This window comes from Aphelocoma coerulescens, chromosome 14 (assembly GCF_041296385.1).
Source record: "Aphelocoma coerulescens isolate FSJ_1873_10779 chromosome 14, UR_Acoe_1.0, whole genome shotgun sequence".
NCBI lineage: Eukaryota > Metazoa > Chordata > Aves > Passeriformes > Corvidae > Aphelocoma > Aphelocoma coerulescens.
Window position 1 is genome coordinate 8,245,811 of NC_091028.1, and position 18,722 is coordinate 8,264,532.

The window sequence follows — 18,722 nt, forward strand, 5'->3', positions numbered from 1 at the left end:
ATCTTGATTTGAATAAGTATTCCATCCTTGTTTGGTAAATACACCCAGTGTTAATGGTGCTTAATGGTGCCTGTAATTGGTGTCTAAAGTTATTTAAAAGTAAATTTACTAGAAAATAATTAGCAATTTTATAGTTCAGTACTTCCTAATTTTGTCGATAAAAGTTTTTCTGTGGTTTTTATCAGATGACACAATAGGACCATGCTGTGAAATAACCTTTTTTTCAAACAAGCAGGAAATTGTGCACACAAAATAAGATAAAAGAATTTTCCTCCTAATTTCTTTGCCTGGCAGCCAGCCCTCTCTCAGCCCTCTCTTTTTATTAGCCACTGATTTATCCTTAATCAGCAGCAAGTGAAATCTCCCAGGCATTGCTCAGGGATTTGTTCTTTGTGACCTTGGGAGGTGCACCCCAAACTGAGAGGTCAGTGAGGAAAGCTCTCCCCCACACCAGGACCTGCAGCAGGCTGGCCCAGGTGGTCCTGGTCCTGGTCTTCGTTCTGGTCCTGGCCTGCAGCATGTGCCTTCCCCAGCCCTTTTGGCTGTGGGGGCCATGGCCTGTGGGGCGTCACAGCAGCCAGCTGGGCTGGCAGGAGGCAGGTCACGGCCAGCGTTGTCCTGTTTTGGCTCCCACTCATGGGGTGTTGGTGCTGCTGGGGGGGCAAGAGAAATGGAGCCAAGAAGTGCAGCTGCTACAATGATTTATTGTTTAGTGCTGTGGGTTGCAGGGTTCAGCTCAGGACAGTCACATCGTTCAGGTACAGAGACACTGATGGACAGAGACGCATTTGGGAGGCAGTGACAGCACAGCAAATAAGGTTCAGAACAGACCAACTCTCCATTACCAGTCTCTGAACCAGAAAGTACCAGCTTTTCCAGAATAATGAATCACTCAGTCTGTGTAAAAAATTAAATATAATTTATGCTTTGCTAATTGAAACCAAATACAAAATTCAATTTCCTGTGTATTCTAATGCTGACATTTGAATAGTTTTTAAAAAAAGTGTTATTAACCTGACTCTCATTTGGTAGGCCACTTTCTGGCCAGATAGAAAATAATCCCCCCCGTCCAGCCCCAGCTGCAGTGGGGCATCCACAGGGCGCATTTCCAAAGAACAAAACAAAATAACACCACCCATGCCCCCAGCCCATCCCAGGGTGACTGGCATGTCCCTGCTCCCTTCCAGCACTGCAGTGCTGGTAGCACCACAGTTGCACCTGGGGAGAAGGGTTGGGGGGCTGGAGGGTCCTGTCCCACCATGCTGAAGTGGTTGGTGTCCATGGAGCAGGCACTCAGGGCAGAGGAGCAGGGTCTCACCTCCCAGTGGGCACCCATCAGCTCCTGCCAAGCTGGAGATGGCATCTGGTATAAAAAATAAACCTCTGAATATATGGCAGAAGTAACAGAAGTGAGCGTGGGGGGCAGGCGGGAAGGGCACAGCGAGCGCACCCAGGAACCATCATCCCCCAGAGCTGAGCCCCTCCCAGAGCCACCAGCCCCAGCACCTCTGCTCAGCACCAGCAGGGCCAGCCCGACACCACACTGGGCATGCACCACTCTGGAGACAGGCAGAGATTCCTAGATATCCCTCTGGTGAGGGGGACACTGGGCCTAGAGCCCCCTGTACTCCATTGAGCATCTTGCACCAAATCCAAATTATGCAACAACAGGTTTCATTTAGGACCTGTTCTGATATTTTAATAATGTGTGAAACATGGTAAGATTATTCCTATTATATACTTCCAATTTTCCTGTGGTAATTTGGGAGTTTGTGGGTTTGTGAAAACTGTGAAATGGCAGGAGCTGTTTTTAAATCTGACCAGGCTGATGGGAACTGATGTGACATCAGCAGGGACCTCGCAGTGCCCCTCCAGCATGGGCCACGCAGTAAATGGTCCAAATGGCTTCAGCTCTTCTCATCCAATCCAAGGCACCGGCACCATTTCGCGGCGTAATGAGCCGCACAACAGGCCCTGGAACCCTGAGCAGGGTCAGCTTGTCACCCAGTGAATGCAGCGGTGATTTCATCTGGTTAGCTGGAGCTGCAGGGACTTCTTTCACCTTAATCAGAACCAAGTCCTGGTCCTTCCGCAGCCATCCCATTCTGCACCTCTGCTGGGGACCTGCCCAATGGGAGGGACCCTCATGTGGCTACACCCCAAGCCGGAGGTAGTGTTAGCCCTCATCAGAGCAAGGAGAGCTGCCAGCAGTATCCGAGTGCCCTCAGGAACCACCATGTGAGGGACCATTTCAGCAGCTCTGCGTTTCACCTTTGCTCCCTCTTCTGCCTGGTTTCCCACAGCAGTGGCGGTGGAACTGTGCAGTTGTGTGTAAGCGCTGCTCCTGTTCTCTGCTGGGCCCAGCAAACAGCTCTCATGACACTGGGGGATCGAGTGGGGATACAGGTTTATTCTACAGTTTCTACCAGGATTTGCAAATTTGGGGGACTGGGCCGTTTCCACTAGAAAGCACAGGTTTTGTGTGCTGAGCAGTGCTCGCCCTGGGAATTAATTGCTTTTTTGTAATTCTGAAGTAAGATGAAGGGGGCTTCCCTGTTCTGCGACCCCAGCTGTCCACAGCAAGCAGCAGGGATTGCGTTTTCAAGGTGCAAATGAATGGCAGTGCCAGGGGTCCTGACTGTCAGACCCTGTGCTGGGGCTGTCCGCAGGCCTCCACCCTGCAGCCACCCCTTCCGTCCCCACTGGCAACACCTGGCTCCAAACCATGGAGCAGGGCATGGCACAGCCTGGCCAGGAGGTGCTGTGTGGACGTGTGGTACCAGACTGTGCCTTGGCAGCCTGGCTGGGTAGTGGGAGCCTGGCTCACTCCTGGGGATCCTGGGAATGTTCTTTCAGCTTCTAGGAGGGTGGGGACCTGGGGACCCAGTTCTGATCTCACTGAGCATCTCAGCAAAGAAGGAACAACTCTCTTCCAACAGGTGAGGTGCACCCATCAGTCGGAGGAGAATTCAGGCCAGGTGTCTGTGGCACTTGGTAAATTCTAGTTTTAGTGCAACAAGTAATTGAAACGTCTGGTGCAAATGAAGTTCTGTACATAGTTCCTTTGCAGCATTAACTGGCTTTATTCCTTCCACACACAAAGTCCAGTGTGCACGTGACTGCACATGGCCTGAATTTACCAGACCTGATGCTGCTGTTTGGGCAAAACTAAAGTGCAGGGCAGGAGAAATCAAATCTATGGGTTTGTCCCAGTGCTGGGTTTTGGGAACCACCCTCTCGCCCAGCTTGCCATGGCAGGAGGTCTGGTCCTGCCTGCCTGGCTGCAAGGGGGACACCAGCAGCAAAACGTTGACACAAAGCGCCTCATCACCCTGAGGAGCCCTGCTCCCTCTGCCTCCTCCTCCTCCCACCTGCCCCTGACCCCCAGCGTCGTGGCAGGGAGAACCAAGTGCAGCCCGAGGTGACAGGCCGCTACAGTTCCAGAACTGGACATGTGGGGTGACTTCTGCTGCAGCCCTGACAAGACAAGAGCCTGTTACACACAGGGCTGAGCCTCTGGCCCCAAAAGAGTTTTGGGTCTCAAATGATGATTCACATCCCAAAAACAAAAAAGATTTTTTTCCTGATTTTGTGGTTCTACTTATCACTTTCTTCCTGCTCCCACTGGAAATCTTGGCCTGTCATTTGGTAAAACATGACATTGAAGGGTTTGTAGAACTTCCGCAGTCTGTGGATGACATCTGGGTCTATTTTGGGGTGAGTTCGACCTTTGGACTTGCCCAAACACCGGGGAGCACTGCTGTCCTCTGGCTTCTTTAGGCAGGGAAACCCCTTTGTTTTATTAAAATAAAAATGCTTCTCTGTCACAATCCTCTTGAGGCCTAAGAAGTCCTGGACCTTGGCCATTTCCCCAGCTGGGTCAGTGATGAGCCTCTCACCACTGACGAACAGGATCTGGGAGAGGGGGAAGTACTGGAGCCAGTTTTCCAAGTGCAGGGCATAAATCCCAATGCGGATTGCACTCCAGGAGGCATCAATCAGCCCCAGAGTCCGGTTCTTGAAGGCCAGCACCTCAAAGGTGGGGATCTCTGGCTTCTTGGACAGAGTCTGTGTGTAGTCCGAGATGGCGCGGGTGACGGGGTTCCGCACCACCACGATCAGCTTCGTGTCCTTGGCCATGGAGTGAATGCGCCTGGGGGCCTCATTGGTCACAAAGTAGCTGGGGGTCTTCTCCATGGTGATCTGGCCATCCAGCGTCTTGGGCATCACATTCCTGCGCAGAAGCAGAGGAGGTGGTTAGCGAGGGGCCAGGCAGGGGTGGGCACCTTGTGCAGGTGTTGGTGGGACATGCAGGAGGAGGGACGCTGTCACTGCTGTGTGACCCCCAGACCCAAGTCTTTCTGGCTTTGTTTCTTCTCAGCCCCTGGCCACGGTGGGCACCTAAAATGTAAAGTCAGCCTTGGTGACACATTATGCAGACAGTTTGCCATAGGCATATGTAGACCAAAGCTAATTGACACTAAACCTGCACAATACCTGCCTGTTCAGAAGCCATCTGCTCCCATTTGCTCAATTAAGCCTATTCACTCCAGAGCCGTGTACGGAGCGGCGCAGTTCGGATTACACAGGACCTTTTTGTTATGATGACATGCTTTTAAATGTCTCAGCTAATAAAACTTAATACAGAATAAGATCCCTTGCTTCTAGTACAATAATTAAATTTATTTACTATCTTGTGTGTGAGAAAGAATGACTTTTCTTTTATCTCTAATTCACATGCTCTGTCAATAATTAATTGCTGCTGGGTTTTGAGCTTCCTGTGCAAGCACTTTATTAGCCAAAAGGAATTTGCCTACTGGATAAATTAGCATGTAGCAAGATTTTCCTGGATAGCACATTACCATACTATAAAATGAAACTGCAGTGAGATAGCAGTTATGTCGAAGAAAATGAAGAGGTAAATTCTTGTCCCAGTGCCACCAGTTAAGGATTATCATAGCCAGCCAGAGAGTTTTAAGTGACCACAGAATCACAGAATAAGCAGAGTTGGAAGGGACCCACAAGATGTCCCCTGCAAAAACATCACAGCCTCACTCACACCTGCTGTGCTGCCAGGTGGCACTGGGGCTGGAGGCTGTGCCACAGCCAGGGACCTGCCTGCTGCCCGCACCCACCCGCACCGCGGCCCTGCCACAGCGCCAAGGAGGAGGAAACGGGGTTCGCTGCTCCGGGGAAGCACTCACGGCACTGGGCAGGTCTCCTGTGTCAGACATGGAGCATGGCAATGCCCATGGTCTTACAGGATTATCCCTTTGTATTGCAACTATTTTTAGTACAAACATATGGTGAGGAAATAACGTGAATAGGCTGGAAATGGCTCTGTGAAAGCACCTTGGGCAGCGACAGCCACACTAACACTGACGTCAAACTGCTGGGCCCCAGGAAGGCCCATTTCAGGAATCACACAGCTGAAGCCTGGAGCAGAAGCAGCTGATAGGCATAGCCTACTAGATGTGCCTGTCAATGTCACCTCCTATTTGTGACTGCTAAAGGCATCAACTGGTCTTAATGCCCCTGTAATTTGTGTATTCACTGCTGGTGCCATCCAGCCCACCAGGCTTGTTCTGCTGAGGTGCTTTTTGGGGTGGTGAGGGGACTCCTGCCAAGGCAAGAGTGAGGGTGGGTTGGTGCTGCCTCAGGGCTGCCAGTGTCCTCAGCATTTTAGGTGAAGAGGCTGGTGGTTCCTGTGGCTGCCTCTCTCCTGCTGCAGAACCTTTCCTGTTGAACAGTCTGTCTGAGAACCAGCAATGCAGCCTGCAAGGCTGCAGGACTCCAGCTCCCTGTCCAAGGGCCAGCATGCTGGTGGTCAGGCTCTATAGGGAAGCCCATCCCTCTGGCATCAGGTCCCACTGGAGCTGCCTTCCCAAAGGCAAGGCACCTGCAATCCCATCTTCTGCCCAGAGCACTCTGGTGCTTTATCCATGCCCTGCATCAGCCACTTGAGTAGCAGTGACATGAAGGGAGCAAGGATTAGTCAGAACGATGCATCTTGAGCTATTTTTTCCTTTAAGAAAACCCTGAACAAATTAAGAGTGATAGGAACACTTGGGGGCTGCAGATGCTGCAGAATTACAGACCAGCTTCCCTGGGGAATCCAGCACCCAGATTTAACAGCCCTGTGGGAAGGAAGCAGCTTTTATGGCTATGTACATCACAGCAAGCCCCACAGTATGATCAGAGATGAACCCCTGGGTGCCCACTGCTGTATTACGGGGGCGTGGGCTGCCACCAGCAGCGCTGCTCCGTGCCCACTCTCACAGCCCATGGCCATCAGCTGGTAGTGGGGAGCAACCCACCTGCAGCAAGGACAAGAGCCATGATGGTGTCTGTTCCCCACAGCAGCACCAGACGCCCCAGGGCATTTGGTTTGTATAAAACAAACACACTGGGGGTTTATAAAAGAAGCACGAACATGTTAATTACAACTGCCCCTTCAGATGATGTTACCACAATAAACAGCCACCAAGAAATTGCAGAGCTAATAATCTGGAAGTGTTGCCACATTTAAGGACTGTGTTTTTAACTCCATGCACATTAAAGACAAATGGATGGATGGGCTGGCCCTGAGGAGAGAAAATGGGGAAGCATTGATCAAGGAAAAGAGGAGGAGAAGCAGATTCAGCTTTTTCTGTACAGTTTTTGGGATAAAGCTGGAAGCCACAGTGTGTCCTCAAGACACCCTGGCCCTGCAGAGCCCCGAACAACTGTGGCTCTGGGACGTACATACAGAAAGGCTTTACCCCAAACTCTGCTGTGTTTCAGAGTCTCTCCCCATGTGCTGCCCTACCAGGGCAGGAGCCAAGCTACGTTGTGCAGGTGAAAGAGGCTTGAGCCTGCAGCCCTAGGCTCAGGTGCCCTGCATGCAGCCGGTGGCACGCAATAACTGCTGCCAAACAGAGAGTGGCACACGGCGCTGCTGGCTCCTGCTGCTGGGAATAACAAGGGTGTTAAAGCTGGAGCAACCGAGCCTCTGGCACGGCAGGAATGCTCCTCAGAGCAGTTAACCTTCACAGAGCTGCTGCCATGTGCTCTGCCCTAATTGTGCGTGTGCCGACGGAATTCTAACCAGCTCTGTGTGTGCAGGCAGAGCGACGCTCCGCATCGCTCTCCTGCAGTGGCTGATGCAGAGCAGTTTGCAGCACGGGGCTTTGCTCTTGGAGGGAGCACACAGGCTTTGGAACACATTTTGGCTTTCCTTGCAGTGTTTGTGCCCCTTTTGAGGGCGGGCTGGTTGCTGAAGAGGCATGGCCACACAGTGACTGCACCTGATGTGGCTCCACAGGGCAGTGCAGGAGGTGAAGTGTTGGAACGGGATGTGTCTACTCCTGTCTCTGCCACTGGTGTCTCCCCACCTGCATCTCTTCTCTCTCTCCATCACAGCTCACCTGAAAAAGAGGAGCAATGACAACAAGCCACTGGCAGGAGCTCCACTGACACAGGCATGAACAAACCCTCTGCTCCCTTACAGGACGGGCATCATCCCCTTGTGCTTGTGGGTGCAGCATCACTACCCTGTGCAATGCCAAAACTAAACTGTCATGCTGGGCTTGGACCCAGGAATTACCTTGTCCTCCAAGCAGATGATCCAACAGATATTACTGAGTACTTGCTTTGGCTTTTGGTATTTCTCTCCTTTCCTGTTCATTCCCCAGTGCTGTGCCCAGAGGCTGGGGAGGGCCAGACTGCTCCGTGCACCCCCGCACCCCCGAGCTGCACAGGGGCTTGCTGCTGTCACTCCTTCAGCTTTCTGTTCTGTGCATGGAAGGCCCCCAGCCACTGTGGGTGGCAGGCAGGACAGCTGGCTCCTGCCTGCCCTGGCTTGGAGCAGAGGCCAGCTCTAAGCCCTCATTGGGAAAATGTGCTGTAGTAATTGTTCTTAACTGCTGGCTTCAAACAAGCTCTTTATTTTCAAAGGATACATTTTATAAATTTGCGAATTTGCATGTTGCCAAAATCCCCTTGTGGTTTATTTAAATCCAGATTATCTTGTTTATTCCTTCAGTCACAGCTGTCATTTATCTCTGTGTAGGCAGCTTTTTCACGATGTTGCAGGTTTCCTGCAATCCTACTCAAAAGGAGTCTTTGTTAACTGTATTTTCATGTTCTCAACAAGAGAAAAAAGTTCATAGCAACTCCTAGGGCTTGGGGAATCGCAGAGGAAGACACAGATTTGCACGGCTGCCATGGAAAGAGGAAATGGCCAGGTGCTGCAAGTGTCACCTGCCCACAGAGCTCCTCTCTCCTGCTCCTGGGGCAGAGAAAACAGCTGCTTTTGTCTTCTGAAAAGACAAACATGAATCCTTTTTCTTTTTATTATTAACACATTCCGGTATAATTGCTTGAGCTGTCAGCTGTGACCTGCCAGTAATTCAGCAGGCGTGGGACTTTCAAGGGGAGAGCGGCATTGCAACTGAGCCTGCAGTACGAATTAAAAGCAGAACCCATTTGCTATAAGCCCCCGAGTCAAATCTCGTGTTGAATTTGTTCAAACATAAATTTACAGCTGAATTTACATAGGTTTAATGTTTTATAATCTTTTCAGTCTGTGAATCTATATTCAAGAGTGAGTGCATTAGCTCAGAAATATTGTGCTTAACGCTGAAAATAATTTTAATCTCTCCAAAGTCCAATCCTTTGCACATCACTAAACCTCAGAAGCCAATCCCTTCTAATAAGAGACACAAAACTTGCATCTGTCGCTGCCTAATAGATTCACATTGCTCTAATTCAAGCGGCTCACGTGTCTGTTAAAAAACACTAAACGCAAATTATAAAGCCCTTTCAGAAAAGTGGGTGCCAGTTCAGACTGGAGGCCAAAGGAACAAAAACCATCCCCAGGAGATTCACTGGAAGAGTTTAATGGTTAAGAATCTGGTAGCTGGGAGAAGGGGGTGAACCACCCCTCTCTGTGACTTGTGTTCTGCTTTTGCAGGGCTTTTAACTCCAAATTAGTGGCTGTCTGTACCGCTGGTCTCCCTCTCCAAGACATGGAGCTTTCCCTCTTCCCAGAGTTTCCAAAGCCATTCACTGTCCATACAGAACGCTCTCGTGAGGGGCAGTCTGGGATGGCAAGGACACCTCCTTGCTCTGTGCCAGCCATGTCCCTGCTGAGTTTCTCCCCAGTGTCCCCCAGGCGGTGCAGGCTGTGGGAGCCCAGGACGCTATAGCCGGAGTGGAGGCAGCCCCGGATCCCAGTGCAGCCGGGGAATAAGAAGCAGCTGGGCTTAGGAGAGTCTCAGTGCCCCTCAGCAGGGCCAGCCATTCTCCCAGTGCTGCCAGGGTTGCCTGGAGCCGTCCATCCAGCTGTCCGCAACACTGGCCGGATGGAGCGCGGTCCCGGGTTGCCATACCAACGCAGGTGCTAACGCGTGTTGACTAACTGAGAGCTGATCTGATCAAAGAATGGCAGCTTGGAGTTGCCATGGCAACCGAGATGCCAAATTGGAAATGGCGTCAATAGCAAAGGTATCCGAGAGGCGGCAAGTGCGTGTAGAGGGCAGTGCCTGGCAGGGGCTGCGGGCACCCCAGTGGGCACCTACCTACACAGGCTGCCCGTGGCTCCTGCTCCTGGGCTGGTGGGACTACTCAGGGCACCCCACGGGACTCAGCTGCATCTCAGGTGCCACCCCCAGGACCTCCATTTCAAGGGGCACAGCTCCCCTGCTCCCTACTTCCCTATCCTCATCTGCTGTCACGGCAGCCGTGTCGAGGGGTCGGTGCTGCTCACTGCAGCAATCCTCAAAGGACTTGGCTCTGCAACCCAGGGGCTCAGGGCACATGCCTGGAGGGAGGATGCCACTCAGGAGCACCATTTGAGCCACACTTCCAGACACTGAGGAAAATGCCTCTGGAGCACAATCAATTTCTAATGTGATTTTTCATATTATCGCCTAGTCTAGAGTCCAACAATCACAATGAAAGGGCTTCTGTGTCTCCACAAAATGCAAAATCTTTATCGGCTCATTGGCATATGCTTAAGTTGGCCTGGATAAGAACTTACTCCTGAGAACCTGCTATTGATTCTGTCAAGGATTCAAAGGTTTTATAGGCATCGCTCAAGATCTCTTTAGTACTTGTACCTTCTTAATGGCTCTCATCACCGATAGAACTGGAAACAACCCCCAGCACCCCGGGAAGCAGCTGTCTCTGTGCCAGGAGTCAGAGCCACGCTGCTGTCCAGGAGTGTGGCTGCCCTCCAGACGGCCGGGCAAGCCTCCTGGGCACCCTGAGGGGACAGCCCTTCTGTGGCTCCCGCGTTGTCTTTTAGGAGGTGGGGCAGATACCAGGGCTAGGGAAAGGTGGTGGGGGGGGAACTGCACCCAGGAAGTCTCCTCTCCTCCTACCACTATGCAACAAAATCAGTGGGCAGGTGGCTGAGTAGCAGACAAAAATACAAATATGCTCTGATTTCACTGGGACCATCTGGCTCAGGCATGATAGGTGGGTAGGAATGCTATAATCATGGAGCAGAGTACTAAGCTGATCCATTAAAGTCTTTTAGCAGAAGCAACCATGGAACCTGTATTAATTCAGCAATGCTTTGTGAACAGACATCACAAGGTTAGATCCATTCAGCTGCAATTAAAACCAGCCCTCACTGATCAGGCTAGCTGGGAGAGCTGCTGCAGCATCGTGCTCCCCAAGGCTCTCATGAGTATAGACTGTTGATACTGGCACAATGTAATCTGAAATTACGATCCTAATGCTAAATCTTGCTTTCTTCTGTTCTTTCCTCAAGTGGATCTCCTCTGGGACATGGCTGCTGCCTTGTGCCAAAATCCCTTGCCTGTCTGAGCACACAGCTCTCACACGAATTGGATAGGCTCAGGTTAGCGCTGTGGGGTTCCTGATGGGGAAGTGCATGATGCACTTCCTGATGGGGACTGCCCTTCCCCACCGCCCTCCTCGCCAGCAGCTGCAGGATGTACAGGGGTATGCTGGCTCCTGCACTTGGGGAGCTCCTGGCAAGGCTGCGAGCACTCGGCACATCTGTGTCAGCACACAGCACCTCAGGTGTCACAAACAGCCCCAGCACCATTTGGCTCTGGCTGTGCAAAGGAACCTCAGCTCTGTGGATGGAGATGTGTATTCAGTGTGACATTGTTTGACCAGGGATAAATATGGTGCGATCTCTCCAATTTTAGTGCAAGATTTATTGTTGGTCAGCAGTCAGCCATGAGACAGGTTGTGAAAAAGGCTGGAAATGCATATTTCTAACCCCTCTGCTGTCAAAATTATTTTGACTAAGTCTCACTACCATTCTCTACAGAAGCACGATGATCCTATTCACTGGGAATCTCTTAGTATCGTCTACCAGATTTAATTACTATATTAGTCACAGTTATAGCAGAGCAGCCCTAGTCTGAGCCTCTCGCACAGCACTGGAATGAGGACTCACGGGCAGGCAGGGGTGAGTCCTGCTTCCTCTTACTGAGGATGTTCAAGACAAGGTAGTCTGCTGCCAGGCCAGATTTCCCTTCAACACAGGAGTTCAAGTCCCCTAAGTGCCAGTTCACTCCCTTTCCACTGCTTTTTGCCTACCCCATGCCAGTCCTCAGCTATAGGGCAGAGCTGCATGAAATGCTGATGCATATGCAACCTCTGCTTGCAGGACAGAAACCCTCTCTGAAACGTGCAATCCAGTGCCCCTGGCTGGCAGCAGTCATTGCACACCTTCCCTTCCCACCCCCTTGGGATTCCTGATCTGAGAGCTCAATACTAACATGCAGCAGGACAAGCCCCCAGCACCTGCCGTGTTCCTCCTGCCCCAAGCAGAGCAACAGGAGCCCACACAGACACCCGTGCAGGAATGTTCCCACCCAGGAGTGCTCCCACCCAGCTCAGCCTTGACGGTTGCTAAGTGATGCCTGTGGAAGCTTCAAGACTGTCAATAATAGATGCTGTTGGTATTGCAGGCTGCGGTTCCTGGAACAGCCAGTTGGATGTGGGAAAGCTACAGCTGCTGGGGAGAGCTCTGTGCACACCATGCAGCTGACACCTAACACTTATCAGACCCAACTGGGTGGTTCAAACCACTCCAGTTTCCCAAAGATGGGAGGGGCGCTTCCCAAAGAAGGCCAGGAAAATAAAATATTCAAATATAGTGGTTTGGAGCTGCATATCCTGAGGAGTCCTTTTTCATCTTCTGGAAAATTTAATTCTACCAGGAAAAACACCCTTGCAATAATGGCTGCCTAAGTGAAAGCACCATGGCTGTATCATACTAAAAGCTTTTCAGGGAAAAGAGTAAATAAATTCCATTCTTCAGATGTATCTGGATGTTATCCTAACATAGTGCCAGAGTAATAGGTAAGCCATCAACAGCTAAAAGGCTGGGAATTGTTATGGAGGAGCAATACTGCCAAATAGGCTGAAAACAGCAGTAATCGTTCACATCCTGCGCTGAGCTCCAGCACTGCTGGCAGCCGGGGATGGGAGAGGGACTCCTGCCCTCCTGCCAGAGGGACCAGCATAAAAAGGCTGAACACAAAACCACCATCAAGGCTGCCACAGGAGCCCCAGGCTGGTCAGAGGTGGTGGCCAGGAGCATGACCCGCTGTGCCTTCACACCTGCAGTTACCTGTCCCTTTTCTAGTTGTCAATGAGATGGATCCATGCAAGCCATCAGTGCTGCGGGCAGAGCAGCTGAAGGGGCAGGTGGGGAGGTGACAGGTTCTCAGCAGTTGCTGGAGGTAGCAAAGCCAGTTGCAAATCCCTCCACAGAGACACTGAGTGGCGAGATCTTCCCAGCTGCACTAGCCTCGCAGCTGTCCAAAGCACAGTATCCCACTGTTTAATCTACAGTGGACCAGTGTTTGCATCGAGCCTCTGGAGCCCAGCAGACGCCCTGGGCAGAGCCCCAGTGCTCCCCTCACCATTGCAGGCAGCCATGCACACCACTGCCCCAGCCCCTTCTCTGCCTCCTCCCAATGCAAGTGGGAACCACCTCAGTCCCATTATCAGACAAATCCTGCAGTGGCCAAAACATCTCCCAAAGCAACTGTCAAGGACTACACAGATCCAAGGCTCCTCCATTCCCACCCCAGAGCTGCTCCTCTGCCCCTGGAAGGAGTGATGCCAGCCAGGCTGCTGCCGAGGGCACAGCTATTTATTATTTGCTTCTGTTGGTTATTTTGGGGTTTAAGTTCATTTATTATGTATGCGAGAATGGTAATACACTGGCATCTGAATGTCTTTTAGGCATACAATATCCTTATTATTCAAAGTGGTTTTTCCTCCATAATTGAATGGTTTACCTTATTATTACACTATGTTAATGACCCAGCATTTCCATTTTTCTATAGGATGCTTAATTGTAAGCAAAGTGCAATCAGAATCAGAGATGCCATCTGTAATTGACAGCATCATAATAACAGCGAGAATTGCAGGAACGAAATACCAAAATAAATAACAGTGGGGAGAAAGCCTGCTCTGAAAACCCCCAGGAAGCTGCTCTGGGCTGGGACAGAGCCCGCCCACACAGGATCCTCTCCCCAAACTCTTGACAGTTTGGGCATTAACAGAGACAGAGTGCTATTGATATCAGTTTGTACATTTAATCAGTTTTTTTGCAGTTTTCAGCGAGATGTGAACTATATCCCTGTCCAAGGCATTTGGTTCAAATCAGCTGAGACAGAGAATAATCAAGATTTATGATTCTCATTCTGACTCGGATCACACAGTCAGTGCAAACGGTACAGCAGAGCTTCCTCCCTGAGCCCCAGTGACATCCCTCTGCTTGCCCTCACACAGTGATTTAATGTCCATCCCAGGGACTGTCACGATGCTGCTGCAGCTCCAGATAATGGTGACTCCGGGTCCCCTCCACTATCCCCAGGGGTGGCACTGGAGGGGCACTGCAACCCAGCTTGGGGTTGGTTGGCAGAGATCAGTAAAACAGCACTTTGCAGAATAAAAGGGAATTCATCCTCCTGTACCTCCCAGCACAGCCTAGAGCAGCCTGGAGCAGGAGCAGCCTGTGGCATGTCTGACCTCTCTTACCCAGAGCATCCCTGCTGGGGAAGCACACTGTGGGTTCTCACAGGTGAATCGCACCTACCCCAGCTAGAGTCTAGGACCCAGGAGCAAAGTGAGCACTGGGACTGCAAAGGGAAGGGCCAGGGATGGCTCAGGAGGCAGCTCCCAGCAGCAGCAAGGGCCATCAGCACATCCTGCAGGCAGTTCCATTTCCAAGGGCTCGTCACCAGCCCAGGGAGCCAGAGGTCTCCAAGAGCTCAGCTGGGAAGTGAATGTTTAGATAAAAATTAAATGATCCAAAACCAAGTCTAATAAAACCAGCCAGGTGATGGGAACAGAGCAATGGTGAGGCTATTTTCAAGCCATTTTGAAGGCAGCCATGCTGTGTGTTGTGGGCTGGCCAGGGTGTGCTGTTACTGGTTCCTGGGATGCTCTGGTGGGCTCCAGCCCAGACATCTGCTCCCATCAGTACAAGATGGATGTGAGCCCAGGCCAGGCAGTCCAGCCACAACTACGGAGGAGGGTCCTGGCACATCCACATGCTACATCCACACTGCCCAGCAAACCTGGGAGTTCCCCTCTCTCTGTGCAGCACAGCCCCGGCATCTCAGCCCATAAACCCCGTATCGTGTGTGGTTCATGGAAAGAGAGTGCTGTGATCCTGGTGCCGAGAGCTCAGCAGCGGATCCATCCAGGAATGGGGCGATGGGAGCTCCATCTTGATAGAGGGCTGGGACAAGGAGCGTGGGCTCTTCTTGCTTCCTGCACTGCTCGTAATGAAGGCAGACGCACGCCAGCCACGGAGGGCTGCGGCGCTGGTACTCGCAGTGCTGAAGCGATGCTGCCCATACAGGCGCCCTGTCATGTTCTGTTTCATCAGGGTTTGCTGAGCCACCTTTCCCCACACACTGTGTGCAGCACCACACAGGGCTAGCCAGGGCTCTCTGTTAATTCACACACGCAGCGTAACATCCAAGTGAGTGAAAAAACAGACCGATGCCACTCCAGTCAATAGAGTAAACAATTCCTGGTTTGGATAAACAGAATTACTAGTGCTGAAGAGCTCTGGGCAGCACTGCTCAGTCTGATTAGTGTAAATGCTAAACACAAACCAATTAACACTCTCTAAGTCTGCTTATCTCATGTCACTTAGTGCTAAAATAAAGGCTAACACTAAATACACACATTGATTTAGCCATTAAATCTAACATCACTCAAAACAGTTCATTATATCACCAAGAAACAAATAAAGTCACCTGAATTTTCAGAAGGTGCTGCATTATGAGCAATGACTCAATTGCTCCATCCAGCACTAGGGTGTCACTGCTCATACTGAGAACAGACTGATAACAGCTTCACCCAAAAATCAAACCTGGGCCGCAGGTAGAGGTGACAGGTGACATCCCTGCAACACCTCAGCCAGTGCTGCTGTGGAAGCACTTGGGGCTGGCCTGGTGCTGTGTCACCAGCTTACAGTGCCTGGGTACAAACGTCACCATCACTAAGAACACAATTGCTTGGCTGGTGCCAGCCACAAGTCCCAGGCATCCATCAGCCCTGCTAAGGAAGAGGAAAGGCTCACCACAGTCCCAGCAAACCCCAGCAACTACCAGTGCACTTTTTGAGAGCACAACCAGCACTGACAGAATACCCATCTTAGTCCCTGAAGAACCAAAGCTATTTTGGGTTTGATTTGGGCTTTATAAACCTCTTCTACTAGAAATTATTGAAAGCTGGTGTGTGGGAAGCTGATGATAGGAATAGCCTGTCTGGGGGTATCCTGCCCTAACAAGCACTGGGAGCACACAGGGAAGGATGTGGGGATGTTAGTAGGCAATGTGAGATGTTTACATTCCTAATTACAAGGGCTAATTCTTTGCTTTGGCCAGGTATCCCTTCTGCAGACAAGGTTAATGGGATGTGAGAGGCCACAGCTGCCACAGCACCAAGTGAGGAGGACAGGCAAGAGACAGCAGCATTAATCAGCAAGGAGCCATGCAAAAATGGTTATCTCAAGCTGTTTGGAGGCACAGAGTAAAAATAAATCTCCCTGAGTTTAATATTCTGCCAGTCAGCTCCTTTTTGTAGGTGGAATCTATTAAAAATTATCTTTCTGTTAAAATGCTAAAGTATTTCTGACATTTAACAGCTTGCTTCGAGCAAAAAGGTGCAATAAATACATAGGAGAGCTAATTGGCACCAGAACACCCAACATCCACCCAGCACGAGCAAGCACTGCTGTGTCAGTTCCTCATGCCTTCACCACACCCCAGCATCTCCCCTGAGTATGGTGCCCCTGCTCCCATGTGCCCTGCTCAGCTGGGGGAACTGGGAGGTTCCCACCATCATCCAGCAACTGCAGATGGAGTGGTCGGAGCCGACGGTCTGGGGCACACGTGCTGCAATCTGGTCCTACCCAAGTCTCCACTTTGAGGTACTTGGTTGCTGCGAGATGCAGAAGGAGCTGCTTGGCAATGTGGTCTCAATAAAAATTAATGCTTTAACAAGAAGCCAAACAGCTACAGCTAATGTTCTTCTGAATGAGATCTAAATTTTATTCATAAGCATCAGTGTCAGGATTAAAATAACAGTTTTATGGACACTATGAGCATAAACAGCTCTGTGATTCAAAAACAGAAACTGCACTTCTGAATGAATTGTGTTCATTTGGAACAAAAGCACTGTTCCAAATACATGCCTCAAATAAAAGAGGAAGCCAGAGAGTGTTCTCCTGGTGAGCCTGCTTCCAAGGAATGCACTGCAGAGGGGAAGGGAGACGAGGGGGACAGTGACTGGGAATCTGCTAGGGAGAAGGAGCAGGGCTCACTCAGGGACTGCCTGGGACATAGCTGGAGGTTGGGTGGGATGGTGTTTCCACCTCATCTGCATGAGGAAAAGTCACAGGTGAGAAAGAAGAGTGCTACACTCCTGCAGAAATCCCTGCTGAGCTCCAGCATTCAGGACTAGATGGCTCTGGCAAATAGTTGAAATGGCCTTTGTTTATTTGGGGTCAATGCCTTGGAAAAGGGGGAGAACTGTATGGCTAACAAGTGATTGACAAGAGATTTTTAGAAAAATACCTCTTGGAGCGTAACGGCTGGGTGACTGCAACAGGAGCGTGGGCTCAGACAGACAGAGTCAGTCAGGTAGCCCACAGTGTGGCACGCATGTGTGGGCAGTGCCATGACCACGCCGGCCAGAGAGAGAGTCCAGAGCATGGCTGAAATGGGGTTGGAAAATACACTGTATATTCAGTGAGGAGTTTGTTGTAGTGAAGTAGTTGTAGTCTGTTGTTTGCTAGTGGAGCCTTGGGACAATTTGTTCACTTTACAAGACCAGTTAAGGGTCATGCAAGAGGGAAGCACCAGCTCCAGCATCCCCATTCCCACACCCCTTCTGCAAATGGGAACAGGACCAACAGGACTGAGCACTTCCAGGCGGCACTGAAACACCCCAGATATCATGATCCTTGTCCAGCCCTGAGAGCCCAGGCTCCTGGGATGAGGCGAGCCCAGTCCCCTGCACTGGGCAGCCCCCAGCCTCTCAACAGCCCTGTGAGCTCGGGGCATCTCTCTCTGGGAGAGCCCGGCTTTGCTGCTGCCGCACTTCCCGTAACTGGGGCAATATATCTGCGGCCACAAATGAAAGATCAATATTTATTTAACAGACACACTACCCTTTAGAGGCCCTTAATTGTAAATTAATCATCATTAACTGGCAGTAATTGAACACACTGAAAGCTGTGATTGCAGCTATCCCCCATAGCAGGGCCCCGGCGCAGGTGCCAGCAGAGGGGAGTGGGATGGAGGTGAGAAGCGGGACAGGGACCCACAGTAGGCCGTGCAGGGATGCAGAGGGACTTCTGCAGCCAGAGGTTTGCTCAGCCCATAGCAACCTAGCAACCTAGCACTGGTGGGAGAGAGCTCTGTGGGCTGGGGACCCTCACAGGATGAGGGATGAACCCCGAAGCAGGCAAGAGCCTCTCTCCCTGCAGCAGCCCCACAGCCCTCAGCAGGACACACACTGGTGCTTTGGCCCCAGTCTCAGCTCCAGGCGGAAAGGCAGTGTGCTCCAGGCCAGAAAAACCCTCCCGGCCTGTGTGTCCAGCACAGAGGGCTGAGAAGGGAAATGAGAGGGGTGACAGGCTCATCAAAGAGAAGGAAGACATGTCTCTGCTCTGCCTGCCCAGGGAAGCACCTGTCCAGTGCCCATCACACCCGCACAGAATTCTGATGCTGTTCATCTGCTCACTGCATGCTGCCTGCTGGAGGCACAGCTGGTGGCAGACTCTAAGCCCAGGGGATGCCTTCCCTTTGGGAGGGAGAAGCTGCAGTTTGTGTCTTTCCAGATTTTACAGGAATACAGACCAGCAGTGCAAGCACCAGCTCTTCCTCCCTGGCTCTCAGATCCGTGGGGTATGAGCCTGCCCACAGGCCACTGCCAGAGGGATCCAGCGGGACACAAGGAGATGCACAGCCACCCACACAAGTGTTTTGGAGAGTGCTGCTTTTCAGACACCCTTGCACATTGGAGGGCTTTGGAGATATTGGTGTGCTCTCTAGTCCGGGGCTTTGGGCAGCTCTACCCTGTGTTTCTGGTGTCACAGTAATTAAGAAACAAAATCTAACGTTGTCCTTGGTGGGAATACAGGTGAGTATTCACTGAGGCACAGGCCTCAGTGCCAGCAGGCTGTGTGGGGTGAGCTGGCAGAAGGAAATGCAAAT

General features: G+C 51.2%; 1 protein-coding gene across 1 annotated transcript in view; it reads right to left on the minus strand.

Annotated features, from left to right (window-relative positions):
• Positions 1 to 698: 698 nt before the first annotated feature.
• The window catches only part of HS3ST4 (heparan sulfate-glucosamine 3-sulfotransferase 4), a 54,674-nt gene continuing 36,650 nt past the window's right edge, over positions 699 to 18,722 (minus strand). The window contains exon 2 of the mRNA XM_069030137.1: positions 699 to 4,234. Within this exon, the coding sequence (XP_068886238.1) occupies positions 3,598 to 4,234 (637 nt within the window). The 3' untranslated portion in view covers positions 699 to 3,597. The remainder of the gene's footprint in view (positions 4,235 to 18,722) is intronic.